The 23,825-nt window shown below is 40.9% G+C and overlaps 1 protein-coding gene across 1 annotated transcript in view; it reads left to right on the top strand.

Annotated features, from left to right (window-relative positions):
- The window catches only part of PAPPA2 (pappalysin 2), a 267,658-nt gene that overhangs the window by 87,176 nt on the left and 156,657 nt on the right, over positions 1-23,825 (top strand). Inside the window, exon 3 of the mRNA XM_047077368.1 lies at positions 12,506-12,651. Coding sequence (XP_046933324.1) covers positions 12,506-12,651 — 146 coding nt within the window. The remainder of the gene's footprint in view (positions 1-12,505; positions 12,652-23,825) is intronic.

The following is a 23,825-nucleotide window of genomic DNA, read 5'->3' as shown; positions in this document are numbered from 1 at the left end:
GGTGGCTTGAACAGCAGAAATGTATACTCTCGCGTAGTTCTGGAGGCTGGAGGTCTGAGATCAAAGTGTTAACAGGTGGATTCCTTCTAAGGGCTGTGAGGGAGAATCTATTCCAGATCTATCTTCCAGCTTCTGGTAGTCTCAGGTGTTCCTTGGCTTATAAGCTTCATTAAACAAAAAAGCTTCATTTTCCCTGTCTCTTCACACTGTCTTCCCTCTATGTCCAGATTTCTGCTTTTTAAAAAATATAATTTATTGTCAAATTGGCTTCCATACAACAGACAGTGCTCATCCCAACAAGTGCCCTCCTCGATGCCCATCACCCACTTTCCCCTCTCCCCCACCCCCCATCAACCCTGTTTGTTCTCTGTATTCAAGAGTCTTCTTATGGTTTGCCTCCCTCCCTCTCTGTTTGTAATTCCCCCCCCCTCCTTTCCCCCATGGTCTTCTGTAAAGTTTCTCAAGGCCCACATATGAGTGAAAACATATGATATCTGTCTTTCTCTGACTGACTTATTTCACTTAGTGTAATACCCTCCAGTTCCATCCACATTGCTGCAAATGGCATGATTTTATTCTTTCTCATTGCCAAGTAGTAGTCCACTGTATATATAAACCACATCTTCTTTATCCATTCATCAGTTGATGGACATTTAGACTCTTTCCACAATTTGGCTATTGTTGAAAGTGCTGGGAATTCTGCCTTTTATAAGGACACAATCATATTGGATTAGGGCTCACCCTAATGATTTCATCTTAATTTGGTCATCTGCAAGGACCATATTTCCCAATAAAGTCACATTCGCAGATAGTGGAGATTAGGATTCAACATCTTTTGGGGGGGACACATTTCAGCCCACAACAAGGGCTATCCTGGTAGAAATATTTTAAAAGTGTGAGAATCGAAAAGAGGGAGCTATAGATGTAGAAATCAGTTGTATTAAAATAATCATTGAGGAGCGTCTGGGTGGCTCAGTCAGTTAAGCATTGGACTCTTGATTTTGGCTCAGGTCATGATCTCATGGTCGTGAGATTGAGCCCCACGTGGGGCTCTGTGCTGGGCATGGAGCCTGTTTAAGATACTTTCTCTCCCTCTGCCTCTCCCTGGCTTGCTCGCTCTCTCTCTGTCTCAAAAAAAAAAAAAAATAATAATCACTGAAACAATGAGAATGTGTTAGATCTTCAACATTGTGACAATTTAGAGTTGTAAGGGATAGTTTGATTTTATATCCTGTTTGATATAAGACTTATCTCTTCAATATCTCTGCAGAGTTATCCTTTAGCTTTAGCTTGGATATTTCTAGTAATAGGGAATTCATTCCGTAACAACTAAAATGTATTTTTTTTAATATATTGAGGCAAAATATACCTCCTCGTAATTTTACCCACTGGCTCTAATCCTTTCCACTGCTATACAGAGCACGGTCCTTACATGTCATTGAACTGCAAACATTTAACCAGTTTTCAGGCTGCCCTCCTACCCCTGCCTCCTAGATTAAATAATGCCCCATTTCTTCTGCCATTCTTCACACAGCATTGTTGTCAGATCTCCCTCTTCTGGACATGTCTAAGGTTCCAACGTCCTTAGAGGAGGATAGACTAACCAAGCACAGGTCTGTTTATGGCAGTGCAGTCTTTGTGGCCAGCATGGAATCCTAGGGGTCTGTACATTTTCCCCCAGGGAGTGATGGAACGTTGTTGGCAACTGAAATCCATAGGCATTTTTTCCCTATTAATTGGTGCCAAACCCAGAGTTTTGCTATAGTTTAGCAATCATGTTCTCTTTTTGTGTTTAAAGTTTATTTATTTATTTTGAGAGAGAGAGAGAGGGAGAGAGAGAACACACATGAGCAGGGGAGGGGCAGAGAGAGAGAGAGAGAGAGAGAGAGAGAGAGAGAACGAACACACATGAGCAGGGGAGGGGCAAAGAGAGAGAGAGGGGGAGAGAGAGAGAGAGAGAGAGAGAGAGAGAGAGAGAGAGAATCCCAAGCAGGCTCTGCACTGTCAGCGCAGAGTCCAATGTGGGGCTCAAACTTCTCAACCATGAGCCATGACCTGAGCCGAAATCAAGAGTCAGACGCTTAACTGACTGAGCCACTGAGACGCCCCCTCTTTTTGTGTTTAATTTTGGCTTTTGCATTCCAAGCTTTTGCATTTTACCTTTGAGTTTACCCCTATAATTACTACTTTTTGAGACCTCTTTGAATCTTTATTCTGCCACCCAACATATGATCTCTCTTCAATTCATGTCATTTGTAAACTTACAAACTTGCATTGTATGAAGTTTTGCAAGATGTTGATTATATAACCCAATGAAATAGGGACAAATACAGATACTGAGGCCAAGATATTGAACTGCCTTCAGACAGTCCCTAACTTTGATGCAAGTTGTTATGAATGTGTAATAGTGCACATTTCTCCACCCTCTCTATAAAGATCTCATGAACGATGTATCACATATCCTGTTAAATCAAGGTACATTTCTCCAAGGAATCATCTATGCTGGCAAGTCCAACAAAATACCCAAAGCAACGACAAAGAAATGTGATTACCTTTGCATGATTTTTTTTTTTCTAAGTGAGCCCATAGTAGTGCCCATAATCACTTTTTTCTTACCTTAGTAGTAACAATTTGCCTATTTAATAACACATTGGAAATATTTCCAGGAGTTGACCCTGAGCTCGCTGATCTGTAATTTCCAAATCTCTCCTTCTACTTTTAATGGAACTTGAAATACTTTTCAGTCTTCAGCTGTCTTGCACCTCTCTGTTACCCACAAAGGCTCATTGTTGTGTAAGTATCCAAACAATGTCTTTTGGAGATTTTAGGGTATAAGTCTTATGATTCCAGAGGCCAGTTCATTCAAAAACAATTCTTACACTATTTCTTCCATCAATTAGGACTTCTAGTTGTTGTTGTTGTTGTTGTTGTTGTTGTTTTTCGGTCATGTATATATTTGGCTTGACTATATCTTTCCTGACTTTTCTACTTGAGGACTAAAATCAAATTTGAAAACACAGCTGGAATATCATCTCTGAATCAGTCAGTATTTAGATGCAAAACACACAAAGCATGGTTGCCATTTTAATGAAAAAGGCTTCAATACAGGAATTTTGTTGCTCACAAAGTTTTTGCAAGGGCTGGCGTAGTAGGATGTAGGTTGGGCATCCAGGGTACCTCCCAGAGCAGCACTGAAGAACTGGTCTGCAAGTGGAGCCAGTTCTTGGGAAGGTGGGGAGTCCTGAGGTCCCCGTGCAACTGCTGGCTTCCAGAACACACTGTATGGCCGCTGTCAGGAGGTCAGGAAGCCACCTCTGTGCCACCATTGCAGTGACGCTGTGCCTGCCAGAGCCACACCAGGAACAGGTGTTTGCCCCACACCCTAACGCTGGTGGCTGGGCACGAGAACGCTGTCAGCCAGCCACAGATGCAGGCAGAGAAAGAAAAAGCAGGCGGAAGTGAGCTCTTCACCTCACTGCCATCTTCCAACAAGAGCACAGCCGCTAGGCGGACTCTAAATCACATCCAGATCCTTACGTACAAGAGACGTGGGAAAATGTGCCATTCAACTCTTCTGTCCTCCGGAGCAGGAACACACTAGAAGGAGGGTAGAATAATGTGCGCAAACCAATTCACGATGTCTGACACCAAGTTGACCATGCCTCATTAATGTATGGTTCTCCCAGCCGATTTTTCACTCCGTTTTCTGTTCTTGCATGTCGTTTTTTTGTTGTTGTTTTTTTTAATTTTTATCCCGGTATAGCTAACATACAGTGTTATGTTAGTTCCAGGTGTACAATATAGTGATTCAATAATTCTGTACGTTACTCAGTGCTCCTCATGACAAGTGTAATTTTGCGGGCACTGCCATTATGGTGTCTTTCACCCTGTATGACAATTATTTGTTCACATGGTTGTGTTCCTCATTAGACTGAGTTTCTTGAAAACAAGAGTTGTGTATTACGTATTTTTTTTATTGCCAAGGCCCAACACAGTGACTCACAGATGCTGGGGAAACCAATTTAAGAATAGAAGAAAGGATGTGTGCTTTGGAGTCAGAGGAGCTTGGGTTTAAAACTTGCCTCCAACGCTTACAAGCTGTGTGGTTTGGGGCAAGTGACGTGAATTCTGTAAACTTGAGTTTCTTATATGTAAAGCAAAATAAATACACTAAACTCATAGGAATGTTGGGAGCTTTACATGAGAAAATATATAGGAAGCATCTGTCATATAGTTGGGACTCAGTTAATTTTGAGCATTGTTATTATTAGGGCAAATAAATGGTTGCCAGGTTAATGAATCATTGAATAGATTTCCACTTTCACAGTTATTTGTCTTGGCAACAAGGCAGACTTTGAAGAGCTCAGCTTTTTCTCCCCTTCTGTGTCATTATACTCTCTATTTTGCTTATTATTCTGAAAAATGGAAATTTAAAAATTTATCATTCTTTGCATTTTTTCCCATTTTTTTGCTGGTCCTGAGCTTTATCTTCTTTTGAACTCTCTTCCTCTTTTTTTTTTCTTTTTAACAGTTTTATGCTATTCCTCTTTCTAAAATCGACATGTGTTATTTTGAAATTTTAGGTGAGCAGATAGTCCCTTCACAGAACCTGGTTCTATTTGATGCTTTGTGTCTCCTTTTGCCTTTATCAGGACAATCTAGAATTAAGTGCATTTTTGCAGTTTCTACTTCCAAAGGGCCATGTTCCCCTTGAGCATCCTGGGCCAAGGAATCATTCCTCACTTTTGGAAATCTGTTTCCCTAAAGTTTCGAGGCTGTTGTTAACCAGCCTCACCTGTGGCAAAAAGTAAAATGTAGTTTCTTTCATTGAAGGAACACATCCACTTCATGGAACCAGATAGTTCTTCCCTCCTAGTAAGAATTACAGCCAAACTGTCATATCCCTTTGTTGTTTCCTGAACTTTTTGAGAGAGATCGTCAGGAAGTAGGGAGAAGTATTTATCAGACACGCTGCCATTGTTATTAGCAAAGTCAGCCTTTTGGCAGAGATGGTGGCATCTGAAATTCTGGGTCATTACTATATTTTTATTTTGTGTCCGTTTTGGCACCTGTTTGGGGAGGAATCAAAACTATCCATTGCCCGACAGGGCCAGCTACAATTTGTGCCTAGAAAAGATTCATTGTGATTTCATTTTCACTAAAAGCTTTTCATTGTGGGTTTACTTCAGGTTTTAGATTTAGGTTGTGTTTGCTTTTTTTTTTTTTTTTTTTGTGCACTGTGGTGTCATCTCCATTTCATTTTAATTTTTTTCTTGTAAGAAAGGTACATCCCTCCTGAGACATAACCCATAATTAGTTCCCCATCACATCTTTCTTTTAAGTAGGTATTCACGCACAATGCAGAGCTCAGTGTGGGCTTGAATTCACTACCCTGAGATCAAGATCTGAGCTGAGATGCTCAACTGACCGAGCCACCCAGGCGCCCCATCAAGTTTTGGGGATGACACTTGCTTTCTTCTATTAACGATGTTTGAGCTTTGTTGCTAGCTATGTAGTCGTCTGAGGGCATAGGCACTGCTATTACCGATGATAAGGTTTGTTGAATGATTATGTGTGGTTTTATAAATGTTATTTCATTTTTCCTCTCAATAATTATATACAGTAGATACTTCATTATTCTCGTTTTATGGACAAGGAAACCGAGGCGTAGTGATGGTAGGTGCCTTGCCAGGGCCACGTGGCCAACGAGTGAAAGAGTTGGGGACTCAAAACCAAGTCATTCTGGCTTGAGAGCCCGTGCTCCTCAGGATAGTGACACACTGACCTCCTCTGACCATTGGTCTGATCATTTTCTCTTGATTCTACTGAGTACCTCCTCCATCACACTCTTCCTTTCCCTTATCTGACCTAACAAGCTCTCTGGGTATTTTCATGCTCATCTTCCAAATAAGTTTCATGGTATGGCTCCCTTGATAAGGTAGGCAAGCTTATCACCAAGAACTGGAACCACGGCAACTCAGATAACCCAGAATAATCTTCTCATCTTAAGGGTAGTACTTTTAATCACTTCTGCAAAGCCCTTTTTGCCATGTAAGGTAACATATCCCTAGGCTCCAGGGATTAGAGTGTGGCCATTTGGGAACATTATTCTGCCTGCCACAGAAGATACTGCGACCCTGGACTTCAAACCCTTTTGATCTCTAGTTATTTCTTTTACTTCAGCCTCAAGGTCTTACAACACTTAAATGTTTCTTAAAAAAATTTTTTTAATGTTTATTTTTGAGAGAGAGAGAGAGAGAGAGAGAGAGAGAATGTGAACAGGGGAGGGGCAGAGAAGAGAGAGAGGGAGACAAAGAATCTGAAGCAGGCTTCAGCCTCTGAGCTGTCAGCACAGAGCCCAAGGCGGGGCCCGAACTTATGAACTGTGAGATCATGACCTGAGCCAAAATCAGCAACTGAGCTACCCAGGCGCCCCAACTGTTCAATGTGTCTAAATAATAGTTCCATTTTTCTTCTAGTAGTATTACTCATTCCCATATGAATTAGCAATAGTGAGTTAATGTTTTGGGTGTAATAAGTATTGTCAGGTGTTTCATATTTGAATCTGAAGAAAAAATATATTCCCAGTTGATGATGTCCTAATATATCTAGCCTCTTTTATGGCATTCAGAGGAGAAACAATAATCATCATGGTGTCTTTTTCCTTGGGCCTTGTTAGCAGGTGACTGATTATATTGAGGAGAGTAAAGTGGAGGGGAGGGAGGAGTGAGAGAGGAATCCTAGGTTTTCTAGTTGTGCCACAGAGAGGGTAATAAGAGTAGCACCAATTCAGAGACAGACACTGGAGAAGTAGGAGTGGAAAAAAAAGACTGAGTTCAGTGTCAGAGACAAATGTAGTCACTTGGCCCTGTGGGCATGAGTGAGGTCATGCTACCATTAACAATCAAATTACATTAGTTCAATATATAACCAAAATCTTACCCTCAGACAACGTTCCCTTTCTGTAGTATTTCTGGGAGTCTCCATAAGGGGTGTGCCTTAAACACTCATGACCACCAGTTTCTGCGGTTCTCCTGCTGTTTGCCATTGAACTCTGGCAATGGTATGTACCTTGCCTGCTGACACTCAGCGTTTCCAGCTGATGCTCTTGCCCTCACTGTTTCTCTAGGGAAAAGCTGGCCTCCTGAGAGAGCTGGCTTCCAATGCAACCCAAGGTTGTAAAACTCTCAAGTGCTAGAATGGTGCTGACATCCCTTAATTCTTTCCAGAAATGGAGAGAGTGTCCCTTATCCTCAACTGGTGCTTCATTTTGTTATTAGGCCTGAAAGCATTGCTTGTGTATCCTGGGTTGCACTGATTTTATGAAACGACTGCTGTTTGTTTTTTCCTGAGGAGCTCAAAATCCAGTCTATAAAATTAGGTAGGGGACAAAATGCCATTGTGGTCCTTCCCTTGTCCTAGCCTTTTTGACTTTCTGTGGCCACAGACATATTCTTCCTCTGTGTTTAGCCAAACAACCCTTCCTGCATATCTGTCCATGGAAAAGATGTCCATAGATTCATTGGTCAGATCACTATTTATTTCAGATTTACTGAGCTTCACTGTATATGAATTCTTTTGTGCTCAGGTAGAACCATCCATCACATTGACATTTTGACCTCAAGATGTCTGTATATGGTCTAGGTGGAGATGTCCTGCTTTAAAATAGAAGCAAGAATCTAATCTATAGTCATCTCTCTCTCTCTCTCTCTCTCTCTCCCTCTCTGAGAGTTACCCAAGCACTGATGATGCTTTCAAGTTCAGATGTAGAAGAGTTTCCACTAGTGAACAAGGAGCATGACAAAAGAATGTACCCGAACAGGACCACTGGACCCTGGGGAATAACTTTTAAGGATTAGAAACGGGAAAGAGGAGCCCTTTTGAGAGTGGTCTCAAAAGCAAGAATACAGCCAGAAAAGAACATTGCAAAAAAAAAAGCAAAGGAAGTAGAGAACTTTAAGAAGCAGGAAGTAAGTAAATATAAAAATACAGCAAAGGATTCCCATAAGAAGGTGACTGAACTTTTCTCATTTTGTAGGAAGGGACAGTTCTGAGGTCACTGACAACTTTAACAAAAGCAGTTTTGATAAAGTGGTGCCAATGAAAGCCAGGTTACAATGGGATTAGGGGGTACATGGGAAAAAGTCATGGGAGATTAGGAAATTATTCTTTCAAGAAGTTTGAATTGGAAAGGGAGAAGGAAAAAGAGAGGATGTTAGCTATTATTTGCTCAGAAACCTCATCCTGTGGGACCAGAGGTAAGGGAATAAAAATAGGTAAAGAAGGGTGTGTGTGTGTGTGTGTGTGTGAGTGTGTGTTAGCATTCGTGATGAATGGCTTCAATTTTACCATTGAAGAAGGAGGCATGATCATTTATTAAGAGTCAGGGGATTAAGAGATTGAAGTTGGTGGGAGAGGACGAACAAAAGAAGAATCGTGATCTCCAATCATTCCTGGAGAGGAAGTGACCATAAACAAGTCTAAGTAGAGACAAGTAGAATTAAAGATCTACAGGAGACCAGGAATAAAAAACCACTCTGAGTAGAGGTGACCATGAGAATGAGGTGGGGGGGGGGCAACTGGAGGTAAGGAAGTCAAAAAGAAGACTGTTTTCAGTGATGTTTCACATAGATGTTGAAATTTCTCAGGTTACGATAGGAGGTGGGGAAGGAGAAGGCTTTGGGCGAGATGCTGAAACCCTCGATGTGTATGGACTAACCAGGAGGTGGGAAGAGAAGAAGAGTATAAAGTGTATGATGATGTAGTAGAGTCCCATGCACCTAAGGGCAGGGGGAATTTGAGAGAAGGAGAAAACTGTTTTTAGAGTTGCACTGGGCACTGGGAGAACACTAGTTGGTACTCTGTGGACTGCTAAGCCCCGTGGTGCGGGCACAATGAAAGGGTTGGGGAAGCAGGCCAAAGGTGATGTCGACCAAGAGGGAGAAGCATGGTTGGCAAAGTGCATGGGAGATGAGGTGGCAGACCCTTCTGCACACACTGGGTAGAGAACCATCGTGTACAGTAATGACAGCAAGGTTTTGATCTAACCAACCGAAAATACTCCAACTTCGGCACCGTTGTTGCCATGACACTGATTGGCTGAAGGGCCTTGGGAGCACCCGGTTTTGTTGTCACAGAGGCTGCTGTTCACCTGTAGAAGGGCCTTCCTCTGGAGAGGGCTTGCTCTGGCTGTGGGAGGTCTCGGGGCACACGTGCATCATTTATGTCTTATTTTTCAGCGTGCCAATTTTTCATGGCCGGTTCAGTGTCCTTCAGACAGCCTGTGATCTTTTTCTTCTTTCTGCCTCCATTCTTGAAATTATTTCTGTTAGTCTACAAAGGAATCAGTTATTCAACTATTAAGCTAGAGCACAAATAGGCATGCTTTATATTCTTTCACTTCTCCTTAGAAACGAAGCAAAAGTTGGGGTTGCATGTACTCTCAAGACACTGGAGTGTGGCTGGGAGTCAGCAGTCGAGGAGCCACGGCACGGATCCAAATGAATGCACTAAGTCTGGGGGACAAAGAAATACAGGTCTAGATAGCAGGCAACGGTTAATCCCAAACCAGCAGGTCGCTGTCATAAAATGGTGAGGCGGGTATGCATTCTTCCAGGGGCCATGAGCGGGGGGCGGAACAACTTGATATGTGTGCCTCAAGCAGAACTTGTTTCTGAGACAATTTTTATAAACATCAAAATGCAATTTCACTTTGGTTGGTCTGAGACCTCAGAGAGAATTTTATGGTGAGTACCTCAGTCCAGGGTATGGGGAATATGAGCAAACGGAGATCCTGGCAGAAATTAAGCAGATTAATTCAGTTCATCTCCCTTTCCATACACGGTCTGGTCAGTTCAAAAAGCTTATGCTTTTTCTGACATTTATGTATATTTTTTGACCTTTCTTTGAATAAATTATTTTGCGTATCAAGTCTCTCTCTGAACACATCATTTCTAAAGCAAGATGTTATGCTCTGAATTTAAGAGTAATGTCCATTTTTCCATACCCTAGGTCTAAGCCAGGCTCTGGTCACATCAGTAAGTTGTTTATCTTTATTAGCTCTAAGTTCTGAAAAGGTGTACATGTTATTATAGGCAAGGCATCCTACATGCAAAGCGGACACACTGATAGCTACAGCTTTACTCTTTGTAGATTAAGCAATAATCTAGAAAAAATATCTTTGTTTCCAACAAAATAAGATTATCTTCTACCAGTTCATTTAATGACTATTCCCAACCGTCTCTAGCTTTTTAAAATGTATTCCCCCCCTTATATGTGCTGATTTCCATCTACACATATCTCTGTGGAGTGCAAGAGTCAGAGCAACCACACCCAGTTTGCCACCAGCATGACATAAACACTCTCATCTGGAAGAGTAATTTATGGCTTGAGAGAGGATTGGGCAAAAAGAACAAGGGAGATGAGTAGAACCAGCTAATGAGGCTGGTGGAGGAGGAGGCCTCTTGGAGTGTGCTCAAGGGAAATTAGTGCCACTGCTGGGTTGAGGGAGGACAGAAGGATGGCAGCCAAGGCTGGTTAATGGCAGACAGAGAAGCCAGTAACACACAGATAGCCCAAGTAAACCATGCCAGGAGCAGGGGGATTTGGGGAAAGCGAGGGAGGAGAAAAGAGAAAAAAAAAAAAAAACCTGTCAAATTACCAACTCCCAATTTTAATGGGGACTCTGAAATAGAAACAGAGAAAGGGTGTGACTTGTCTTTTTTGGTACCTTGAGCTGTGTGTAGGCTCAGTCTCTGATTCTTTCTAACCTTATTTCCTTCCCTTCCCTTCCCTTCCCTTCCCTTCCCTTCCCTTCCCTTCCCTTCTCTCTCCCCATTCATGCTCTCTCTGCTCCTTTCTTCTGGCCCTGCTTCTCCATGTTGAAGAATTGTTTGATGTCATCATAGCTCCAAACCATCAATTTGTCAATACAGGAAATTGTCATTATTTTTCATAAAGGAGAAAGGGAAAGAGAATGTGACTAATATCCAGGGAAAAGCAGGCGACAGTCCAAAAAACATTGTGTCTCCAGGAAAGCAGCAGAAGGAATATCCCTCTGATCACATGTGACATCACCTCATGGAATTTGGATGATTTCTTGGGGCTTAGAACGATTTTTCCAAGATATTATAAGTCAATATGAAAAAGTATTTTTTAAATCTGTTTTCTCCCAAGTATCTGTGGTTCGAAAGCAAACTCTTTTTTGTTACTTAACTTTTATTCCCCCTTTTTTTGGTTCTGTTCCAAAGAACACAGAAACAATCTTCTTTGGGATCTCTATTTTTTGGGTACTCCCTGCCAGTATATCCTACATGTGGATTAAATAGATTGCATCAACAGTGTGGTTGGGAGGCAGAACAAGCAAGAGAAGAAGGGTCACGCTGTCCTAACATGAGCTTCTGGATTTCAGCTGGTCTAGCAGAATGGCAGCAATGAAGCATGATCTGTGAAGGAAATTTCCAACTAATGTTGAGGGAGCTGTCTGCCCAGTTCAAGCTGTGACAGGGACATTCCCCTTTGTGAGTGGCAGACCATGATCACTACGGGAAGCATCCAGTGGATCCAAAGGGCCACTGAGCTCTGCTTTGGTTGCTTGTTCTTAAAATAGCTCTTCAGTGAGACTGTTGAGTGAGTCTGTTTGCTTATGGTAAGTTTAAAGTTTCACTGATGCGAGGAAGATGAAGGTCTTTGGCTATGTATGAGCTCATAAAGGGACAGCATGCTTGTTTCCCTTTTCTATGGGCCGTATGGCATGTGTTTTTAGTAGACCTTTAATTCTGTGCATAAGTGCAAACGTGATATTGCCTAGTGCTTTGAAGGCCACCAGAAAAGATACTTGTTAGATAGCATAAGGTAGTCGGAGTTGGAGTCGTGTCTACAGATTAAGGGACTAGAAAGAAAAATACATACACAATTAACATTCTTTGCAGTTACTTTATGATATCTTTTCCTACCCATAACTCATCTTTTCTTTTCTCTCTTTTTACTTTATGTTTCCTCGTCACCATTATGTTTTTTTTTTTTTAAATAAGGCCCAAAGTCACCATATACTGAAACAGAGATTCAATTGGTCCTCTGATCATAATAACATTCATGCAGTGTGGCAGAAGGAACCAGGAACTGAGAGTTGGAACTTCACCATGGCCTGGGGTTAATCCTCTGGGCAAATAATTAGGACTATCATTAGATTTATCTTGAAAAAATAACCTAGATGTAGAGTGGGAATGGAGTATGACATCAAACACCGAATATTCATATAAATAATATAGTGCTAAAAATACCGTGCTAATAATAAAATAACTCCACGTTATTTATCGTGGAGTAAATCTGCCAAATGTGTGTTAGTGCCTTTTTTTGTGATCTTCATGACAGCCTGGTCTCTGCCCCTCTGCCCCTCCAGAGGGCAATGCTGGCTGGGAGTGTCAGAGTCTGATTCGGTCTGGCTCTGCTGTTTTCTATGTACTGATCCTCGGCGTGACGTGCTCTCCTCTTGTGTGCTGTCCAGGGCATACATGAGCGTGAAGGAGCTGAAGGAGGCACTGCAGCTCAACAGTACTCACTTCCTCAATGTCTACTTTGCCAGCTCCGTGCGGGAAGACCTTGCAGGCGCTGCCACCTGGCCTTGGGACAAGGAAGCCATCAGTCACCTGGGTAAGTGAAGACCAGATATGGCAGAAAACTTAAGGGGGCCCCAAGGGACTATGCGGAGGGAGTTTGAGGAAAAAAGAAATAAAGAGAAAAACACATTCACTCCGTGAATTCACTGTCTTGGGCTGAGGATGGCTTTTGGGAGAAACTGTCAAAATGTTTAATACAGATAAGAAAGAGGTATTAGAGCAAACAGTGGCAAATACTCAGGATGTTCTAGACAAATATATGATCTCTAGGTAAATAAGTTGCTGATGTGTAATAAGATCCGTTTTACATCTTGGAGAGCCTCGAGGAGGAAATGAGCAAAGAAGTTGGCTGGACCGTGAAACCTGGTTTGCAGTCATCACTGTGCGGGAAGGCTGGCGTGCTGTGCCTATGGGTCCTCGGGATCCACGGATCCAGGATCGGGGGCCTGAGGATATCCTGGGAAATTTGGGCCGGTGGGACTTGCCTGCTTACCTAGGAAAAGGGTGACACCTTAACACTTGAACCTCTGCATTCTTAAGAAATATAATTCCTGTTACAATGTGTTATCATTGTTATGAAGGAAATCTTACCGATCAGTCAATAAGTCATTAAATCAGTTAATGTGGCTAAAAAGGAATTACTCAATAAAATTTATATGTAGAGTCTTGAGTGGGATTCTATCAAAATTTATTTTAAAACTGCATTACCATAACTGGGAGGAATCTTTCATGTTGGAAAGAGAATGACTGTAGAGACTAGAAACCATTTTATAAATGACTTGAAATAGGTTATGTGAAGTTAATCTTCTTAGTAATCATTTATGAGGCAGAGAGAAATAAATTGAAGGAAGATCACATAATGCCGTAGATGTGAAATCCGTGTATGATTGGGTCATTGTGAAGTAGAGTCCAAAACAGGTTGAATTGATAATTAAAGAAAATATGAGCAAGTTGTCAAAGGACAGCTAGTATTGTGGATTGGGGAAGGTGGAAGACGAGAAGTAGGTTAGCAATAGATGAAAAAATATTGTTTGCTGCTCAGGGGGAAACCAGAACGTGAAGATCTCTGGAGTGAATCAGGTCAACATCTAGAAGGGGTACATATCTCAAGCAAAGGAGGAGACAATAAAAAATTAAACATGGGGTGGTCCAAACTGAATGCTGCGTTAGTATGCTGGGTTTCATTGACTCTATGGTATCCGATACAGTTTTAGGGCTCTGCAATCCTTGTACCACTAAATTTTATAGTTGCAGCTCAGGGTACATGAGAAATCAGAAACTTGTGGGGTTAGTGCTTTCTAGATGAAAGCAAATGTGTCATTCTAGCCTTCGTGGTAGGCTAGAAGGTCATATTCCAATAATGCATTTGATAATAGTTCAGAGGAACACGCAACACTGCAAAAAAGTATCCCCAAGTTCGTGCACACCTAATTTGCCAATGTTTAACGTTTTTGGTGTATATGTGAGAGGTTCCTGACGGCAAGGTTTACCTGGCAGTAGTTTTCATGATTCCCAGATCTATCACTGGGAACTGAATCTATGTGTTTAAAAACCTTTAGAAGCGATCTGTCTGGCCATTATGGAGACAAGTCTTGGACTCCTGATAAGAATCACTGGACTGGGAGCAGACCACCGAATGTTTTCTAACTTTATTGGAGCTGAGCCATTGACAAGATTCATTTAACTATAAAAATGGATAAAATAAGAAAAAAGTTATTTGAAGACATCAGACAACAGCCGAGACAACAAGGATGAAGGCCCAATCCCAGTGAGAAGAAAATGCATTAAAGTGAGATCTGTATGTAACTCCGTTGTTTTTTTCCATTCAGGGAAATTGCCAAATTCTCAGTGAAAGGAATAGAGGCAGAGCAGAGAGCAGCTGGAGCCTGATGAAATCTCACTACTGGGGAGACAAAAATTGGAGGTCAGGCCTTCTAAGTCATCCGAGACTCCCATAGAAATGGAAATCCCCAAAAAGAGCCTGATGTTCTGCTCAGAATTTTCTTTTAAAATATCTGCTAACTACTAACCCATGCATTCTTAGGGCTAGTGGCCAAGAAAATAAATGTAAAATAACTTCTAAGAGATTAAAAAACCAAACAATGGTTTCAGGAGTCTCATAGTAGAGGGGAGAAAAAATTGGAGCTGAGGCCCTCCCTGTCAAAGAGGAGGGGCCCTGAGAGACAGAAAGAGCCCATATAATACAAAGCTTAAAATCCAGCCTGGAACACTCTTAAATCTCTGCGTGAAAGAAAGTCATTTGCTTATATTTAAATGCCTAGCAAAAGAAAATTGAATATACTCTAGAGGAAGACAGCATCATGAAGAGCTTCTACAAGTTGTTATGCACAGTATCCAGCAATCAATAAAAAATTATCAGTTATGCCAAGAGACAGGACCAAATGATGGTAAATAAGCAATCGTTAATAAATACAGACTCACAGATTACCCAAATACTGGAGTTATTGGATATTGGCTTTAAGATAATTATATTAATATGTTAAAAATGTATTTAAAATGGAGAGTATATTCAGAGAACTGGAATGAATAATAATGAATTAAGTGGAAATTTTAGAACAAAAGGTATAGATTGAAATTAGGAAATTAATAGGTTTGTGAGTAAGGGAGAGAATAAAAGAACTAGAAAATTGTAGAAAACATTCATACTGAAGCTCAGGGGGAAAAAGTGTTGGAAAAATATAGAAAGTAACTTGAGACATGTGAGACCTGATGGAAATTTTCTAATGTAAATTGGAGATCTGGAAGAAAAAGAAAGCTATCGGGTCAAAAAAATACCAAGGAGATAATGGCTGAGACTTTTGTAAAGTGACAGAAGTTATCAAACCACAGATTCAAAATGTTTTACAAACCCCAAAAAGGATGAAATAGAAAGAAAATAACAACTAGATCCATTACAGCAAAAGTACTTACCAACCAAAAACAGAGAAAAAAAAAACCCTCAGAAGTAGCTAGAGAAAAAAGGTACATTACTTTAAAAGGAGAAACAGTGAGATTCATATGCTGACTTTTCAACAGATACTATGGGGGTCATCAGAGAGCAGATATAATTTCTTAGATGCTAAAAGAAAATAACTGTCAACTTAGAATACTGTATTCAGCAAAAATATCTTTTGAAATGAAGAAAAATTTAAAATATATTCAGACAGATAAAAACTGAGATGATTTAATATCAGCAGTAAAATAATACTAGAGAAAACTATGCAAGCAGAAAGAAAATGACCCCAGATGGGAAGTAGAGACATATAAAATGGAATGAATGATATTAGAAAGGATACAAATATTAAAAGTAATAATAAAAATGTGTTTTTGGTTTAAAATATGGGTAGAATCAAAAGATAACAACAACCACACAAAAGACAGAAAATAAATGAAGTTAAAGAACTTAAGGTGCGGGGCGCCTGGGTGGCGCAGTCGGTTAAGCGTCCGACTTCAGCCAGGTCACGATCTCGCGGTCCGTGAGCTCGAGCCCCGCGTCAGGCTCTGGGCTGATGGCTCAGAGCCTGGAGCCTGCTTCCGATTCTGTGTCTCCCTCTCTCTCTGCCCCTCCCCCGTTCATGCTCTGTCTCTCTCTGTCCCAAAAATAAATAAACGTTGAAAAAAAAAAAAAATTTATAAAAAAAAAAGAACTTAAGGTGCTTTCCTTGCCTGTATCTAGAAAAATACTGATTTTAGTAATTTTAGACAGTAATAAGTAAAAAATGCATGTTGTTGCCTTTAGGGTGACCATTAAAAGACAAATAGTCTTTTACAAGTTAAACCAGCAAGACGTGAATTGACCCAGAAAAGGCAACAAAAGGAGAGAAAATAGGAATAAATAACAGAACAAATAGAAACAAAAAGTAAGATATTGATTAAGACCTAATCAATAGTAATGTTGAATGCAAATGGAAAAAACATATCATTTTTTTAAATAAGATGTCCCATGAAATGTTTTGAGATACCCATATGTTTTAATTTTTTAAAAATTTATTGAGCGAGAGAGAGAGGGAGAGAGAGGAAGCACGAGTGGAGGAGGGACAGAGGGAGAGGGAGTCTCTTAAGCAGCCTCCATGCTCAGTGTGGAGCCGACGTGGGACTCGATCTCACGACCGTGAGATCACGACCTGAGCAGAAATCAAGAGTAGTATGCTCAACCGACTGAGCCGCCCAGGCCCCTGTAAACATACCACTTTAAAGTAAAAAAATTGTCAGATTGAAAACAAAACCCAACCATGTGGTGCTTGTAAGAGACATTTCTTAAACATGAGAACACAAAAAGACTGAAAGTATAAGGATGAGAATATATATATAATGAAGATACTAGTCCAAAGAAAGTCAGTATAGCTTTCTTATACCAGATAAAGTAAACTTTAAGGTAGTACATATTACCAGAGATAAGTAGGAATACTTTATAATGATGAAAAAGTAAATTCAATTAGAAAATATAACTGTGATAAATTTGTACATCCAATAACACGCCCAAAAATATGTAAAGCAAAATTTGACAAAAAGAAAAAGAAAATAGATCCAAAATCATAGTTGGTGTTTTAAAAAACAATTTTCTCAGAAAATAGTAAGTAAATAAATATCTAGTAGAGGTCTAGAATATTTGAAAAATGATTAATAAATGACATAGTTAACAAAATTAGGGAAGTGTATTTAAACAGTGAAGAATATACGGTTCTCATGTGTCATGGAAAATTTACCAAGGGCCAAAAAGTAAATTACAGAGAATTGCCATCAGGAAGTCTTTGCTATCTCATATCACTGGAAAGAAGCTAGAAGTCAATAACAACAACAACAACAAAAAAAAACAACAAAAAACTAGAAAGTCTCCAAATATTTGGAAACTATGTAATAAACTTCTAATTACCTCATGGTTCAAAGAATAAATTGTAAGGGAAATAGGAACATATTTTAAAATGATTATGACAATAGGGTGTATCAAAACTTGTGGTATATACAAGAAGCTGTAAGTAGAGTGAAATCTGTAGCTGTATATATTAGAAAAGGAAAAATCGAAGCTATCCATCTCAAGAAACGAGCAAAGAGTAACATATTAAATAAAAAATGAAGACAGAGGAAGTAATAAAAAGAATAATGAAAAAGAGAAGAAATAGAAAGTAAACATTACTTAGAAAAAAGTTAAGTTTTTTAGGGGAGGGGCCAAGAAAAACTGATCAAAAAATAAAACACGAGAGAGAAAGAATATATTGCCACTATGAGAAATGAAAGAGGCAGTATTTTTATATATGCTACAGACATCAATAGCCAATAGGTATTTTCAGCAAATGACATTACAGCAATTGGGCATTCATGGGCCAAAAAAAATTGAATTTCAATATGAATCTCACACCTTGTAAAAAATTAAGTCAACATAGATCAGAGATTTAAATATAAAAAACAAACCTATAGAGCTTTTAAAAGAAAACATAAGAGAAAATCTTCAGGGCAGGGCTAGATGAAGAGTGCTTACATATCCACTCAAAGCATGGTCCATAATAATAAAAACTGATAAATTGGACTTAAAACTTAAAAAATTTTCTCTGAGAAACACTTTGTTAAGATGAACAAAGAAATGGCAGACTTGGAGGCAATATTTGAAGACCACACATCTCCTAAAAGATCTGTATCTAGGATATATAAAGAATTTCAAAAGTCACTAGTAAGATATTCCAGTTAGAAAATGGGCAGAGACATTCAGGGCACCTGGGTGGCTCAGTCAGTTAAGTGTCCAACTCTTGATTTCAGTTCAGGTCATGATCTCATGGTTTGTGGGACTGAGCCCCATGTCAGGCTCTGTGCTGACAGTGGGGTGGGGGTGGGGGCCTGCTTAGAGTTCTCTCTCTTCCTGTCTCTCTGTTCCTCCCTCTCCCTCTCCCTCTCCCTCTCCCTCTCCCTCTCCCTCTCCCTCCCTCTCTCTCTCTCTCTCTCTCATAAAATAAATAAATAAACATAAAAAAAAGAAAATGGGCAAAGACATGAACAGACATTTTACCAAAGAAAATAAGCACATGGAAAGATGTTCAGAAGTATTAGCCATTAGGGAAATGCAAATTAAAACCATAGTGAGGTATCATAACACACTTTTTAGAAGAGCTAAAATAAAGAACAGTGATAATACTAAATGCTGGTGGGGATGCAGAGAAACCAGACCTCTCATACATTGCTGGTAGGAAAGTAAAATGGCACGGCCACTCTGGAGAGTACTTTGGCAATTTCTTATAAAACTAAACCTATACTTACCCCATGATCCAGCAGATGGACTCTTGGACATTGATCCCTGATAAATCAAAACATATGTCCACTCAAAAACCTGTACATCAGTCTTCATGGCACCTTTATTTGTAAGAGCCTAAGAACTGGAGAAGACAAACATGTCCTTCCATGCTAACTGCTTGAGCGAAGTGTGGTACGTCCACACAATGGAATACTACCCAGCACTAAAAAGGAACAGAGTGGGGAGGCACCTGGGTGACTCAGTCGGTTAAGCGGCTGACTTTGGCTCAGGTCATGATCTCACGGTTCGTGGGTTCAAGCCCCGCGTCGGGCTCTGTGCTGGCAGCTCGGAGCCTGGAGCCCGCTTCAGATGCTGGGTCTCCCTCTCTCTCTGCCCCTCCCCCACTCATGCTCTGTCTCTCTCTCTCTCAAAAAATAAAAACATTTAAAAAAGGAAAAAAGCGTGAATACATACAACAACTTAGATGCATCTCAAGGATCTTATGCTGAATGAAAAAAAATCTCACAAGTTACATGCTGTATGATTTAGGTGGCATTCTCAAAATTCTATGTAGTGGCCTCAAAATGAGGAAATTATAGAAATAACAAGTTAGTGGTTGCCAGGGGCTGGGATCGGGGTATGGGGAGAGGGACGTAGGATGGGTGTGACATGTAGGATAGTAGGAGAGATTCTTAATGGTGATGGAACAGTTCAGTGTCTTGAATGCGGCGGTAGTTCAAGGTACACGTGTGATAAAATTGCAAAGAACCGCAAGACACACACACACACACACACACACACACACACACACACACACAAGTGATCGTAACAACTGGTGAAATCCGAGTAAGTTCTGTGACCTCTCTGTGCTCTGCGAAGGCTCCCTGAATGAAGGGATGAATGAATAAGTGAGTGAAGGTATGAAATTGAAGTGGTTTCAAGAAGAGTTGAAATTGTCTCATGAGTCACTGGCTCATAATAAATTGCAAAAGAAGCTAGACATATTTATATTTTATTCTTAAACCCCTGAGGAATAACTGTTCTCCTATAACATGTTCCTGAATGTGCTTTTCAAAAGTAGAAGACTAGACTGAACAGCTGAAAGGTCTGGCTCGATATGAAGTTGCTCGCGTTCTTATTTATTTCTGGTTCGGTCATAACTGTGACTGAACAAAGGAACCATATTGACATGACTCAGGGGTAGAGCAGGTGTAGCATAACGTGATAGAGGAAGACATTAGGATTTTCTAAATAGGGTCTTTCCAAGACTCAAGATTAAGATTGTCTGTTTGTGTCAACATTCAAGAACCCTGCATTTTGAGGGTCGGCAGATAAGTACACTAGCCTGAGAGTTTTGAAGACTGAATCTAGTTTCTGACTACCAACACCTTAAGTCGGTATGCACAAAGACCGATGCACTGCATGCTTGTGCTTTTCCATCCACAGCCTTTCTGACTTCTAGTAAAATTTTGTGCTTTTAAGACTGTGGTAACGCAGGGTAGAATTCTTTTTTTTTTTAATTGTTTTTTTTTTTAACGTTTATTTATTTTTGAGACAGAGGGAGGCAGAGCATGAACGGGGGAGGGTCAGAGAGAGAGGGAGACACAGAATCGGAAGCAGGCTCCAGGCTCTGGGCCATCATCAGCCCAGAGCCCGACGCAGGGCTCGAACTCACGGACCGTGAGATCGTGACCTGAGCTGAAGTCGGACGCTTAACCGACTGAGCCACCCAGGCGCCCCAGGGTAGAATTCTTTAATAAATAAATAAATGAATGAGATCCCCTTGAGCTCTAACGTTCGGTAGTTTGGACATCTTTAGCCTTAGTACACAGCACTTGAACCGAAAGTATATCTTCAAAGGCAGGAAACTTAAATTCATGGTAAACCAGCCTTTTTGTAAGCTGGCCATACTGTTCTCATAATCATTTATTCAAAGAAAAGCTGTCGGGGCGCCTGGGTGGCGCAGTCGGTTAAGCGTCCGACTTCAGCCAGGTCACGATCTCGCGGTCCGTGAGTTCGAGCCCCGCGTCGGGCTCTGGGCTGATGGCTCAGAGCCTGGAGCCTGTTTCCGATTCTGTGTCTCCCTCTCTCTCTGCCCCTCCCCCGTTCATGCTCTGTCTCTCTCTGTCACAAAAATAAATAAACGTTGAAAAAAAAAATTTAAAAAAAAAAAAAAAAAGAAAAGCTGTCGAATCGGTCTGTGGCAATACTTAGAGTTACAACAATAAAATGAGTTCACCCTAAAGGTTTGTGCTGCGTAACTGCGAGGCAGACATACAAATAACACACTTCTGCTACGGTGGGATGGCACCTAACGTGAGGTCAGGTAGGAACAGGGAGAGAAAGTGCCTAACTGTGCTCAGAGCATCAGGGAAGAACTCCCGGAGGGGTGGAGGCTTGAGAGGACAGTTGAAAGAGGAGCCATAGTTGGCTTGGCAGACCATGAGACCGAATTCCGGGCTAAAGGAGCTGAGGGATACCAAGGTTCAGGCCGTTCAAAACCTGGGCGTGCTGAGGAGTGGAATGTACTTGGGATGGCTAGAGCAGTGCCTTCCAAACTTACTTCTGCTCTCTAAAAGCAACATCTAAAGATATAATTAGAAGCTTAAATAGCGGCAAAGAAAATAATTCCTGCCATATCATTTTAAATTATTGACGTTTTAAAATAAAATTTAAATGTACTCTCCTAAATGAATCTTTGGTCACATAATGATTTGATAATCACCATCATTCACAAATTCATGGCCATGCACTTTTTTTTTTTTAACACTAGCAAGTTATTCATTGTACTTTTTTTCTCTTTGAATTTGTGTTTCCGTTCCATTTCTCCTGTAGAACTTCACACTAACATAGCATATACATGTTTTTAAAAGTCTTTAGTGAGTCATCTGTTTCTCTGCCAAAAACATATTTTATTTTATTTATTTTTATTATGTTTATTTATTTTTAACAGCGAGAGAGACAGTGCAAGGATGGGGGGTGGGACAGAGAAAGAGAGGGAGACACAGAATCTGAGCAGGCTCGAAGCTCTGAGCTGTCAGCACAGAGCTCGACACGGGGCTTGAACTCACGGAACATGAGATCATGACCTGAGCTGAAGTCAGATGCTTAACCGACGGAGCCACCCAGGAGCCCCCAAAAACATATTTTAGATAAATAAAACAACTCTTTTGTGATAATGTTTCAATTAAACTTTTTATTTTGATACAAATTGCATGTCCACATATGTTCTAAAATACGGTACCAAAAGATTCTACGTACCCTTTACCCATTGTCCTCCAGCAGTAACATCAGCAAAACTGTAGTGCAGTAACACAAACAGGATATTAACATTGATACTGATCATAAGTTATAAAGTGTCAAAAGATTTCTTCTCAGTGAGTCATCTTTTGAAATGATTACTTGTCCAAAATTGATCAAAACACTGTTTTAAAATGTTGATTAATAACTAGCAAACAAAAAGAGAAATGCCTATTTTAATGAGAAAAATGTGGCTTTTCTTCCTCAAATTAGTTCTTGTCTCTGTGGATGAATAGTAGTTATTGCTACAGGGCAACAAGATTCAGCACCAGTTATACATTGCCTTTTGTTTTCTTTGATAGCTCTGAGTGCTGAGAAACTTGTTATCATAAATAGATGGGAAAAAAAGGAACTCTGTTTGATTGACTGAGTGCATAGTGGTGCCAAGGTAGAAAATACAGGAAGAGAAGGAGCACATGGGGAGCTGGTTTGGTTTGGATATGTTGAGTTTGGGGTCTCTGCAATCTGACTATGAAGGGACTTTCACAGAAGCAAGAGGAGGAGCTGGATTCAGGGGTATACCAGCTACCTAAAGACAGAGCTTTGAGAAAGTCCCGTGTGGGCCACAGATGCAGCTGCTGCAGAGAAATGAAGTCAGTACAAGTCATTTTGGCCAGGCTAGAGAGGAGAATCTGTCGTTCTCTGGCACAGAAGTTAGACACTTCAGAGTTTTCTGGGCCAGTCATCTTTCTAATTGTTCTAGGTGGTGCCTGTACGGCCAAAGAACACTCTGAAATCCTGATCAGATCACTAGCAACATGCCCCAGTGTCCAGGGGACCCCAGAACTGAGTGGGAGGGAACTTGAACCTGGCTCCTGATGAGGGTTTAAACTTATCGGGTCTTCAGGTCATGTAGAAAAAAGTCTTTGAATAATAGAGTGGGCTATGGCCTCCCTTCGATAAGAACAAATGGAATCTTGAGCAAGTCACTTCTCTGAGCCTTCCTTTCCTAAGTATAAAATGGGGATGATAAGCACATGGAAGAGAACCTAGCACATAGTAGGGCCTCAATAACTGTTAGCTCCATTAGTAGCAGCAGCAAGAGTAGTAGATGCTCCGAATACCACGTGTCTGTGATTACCCTTTCTACTTGTGGCCTCAGTCTACCACCTCACCTTCAACCTGGAGAATTTTGGTGCCCAGGAAAGGTATTGGCTCCTCTGGGGCCCAGTGGACTGGAGGAGAGAGCCAGAGCTGGCACAAGGTGATGCAAGGGCACCTGGGTGGCTCAGTCTGTTAAGCATCTGACTTCGGTTCAGGTCATGATCTCACGGTTTGTGAGTTTGAGCCCTGCATTCGGCTCTGTGCTGACAGCTCGGAGCCTGGAGCCTGCTTCAGATTCTGTGTCCCCCTCTCTTTCTCTGTCCCATCCCCCTCTTGCACTCTGTCTGTCTCTCTCTCTCTCTCTTAAAAATAAATTACCATTAAAAAAATGTGACAAAACTAAACAACAGCAAAAACCAAGGTCATGCAGATGTGGCAGCTATCTGGGGAAAGGCAAAGTAACAGCACCATGGGGGGCAGGGGAAGGTGAAAGCAGCAGAAACTTGCTCAGAGGTGCGATATCTCTCCCCCAACCAGAACTTAGGAGTCCCCAGGGCAAACCTCATTCACGAGACGGGGCTACATGACGGGAACAAGATGAGGACCGTCCCTAGGAATTATCCACTGGCTGCTATTATAGATAA

Source organism: Lynx rufus, unplaced genomic scaffold (genome assembly GCF_022079265.1).
Source record: "Lynx rufus isolate CCGP_SWC_20201006 ecotype Redwood Valley unplaced genomic scaffold, mLynRuf1.p SCAF_15, whole genome shotgun sequence".
Classification (NCBI taxonomy): Eukaryota; Metazoa; Chordata; class Mammalia; order Carnivora; family Felidae; genus Lynx; species Lynx rufus.
This window is presented reverse-complemented; position numbering and strand designations above follow the sequence as displayed.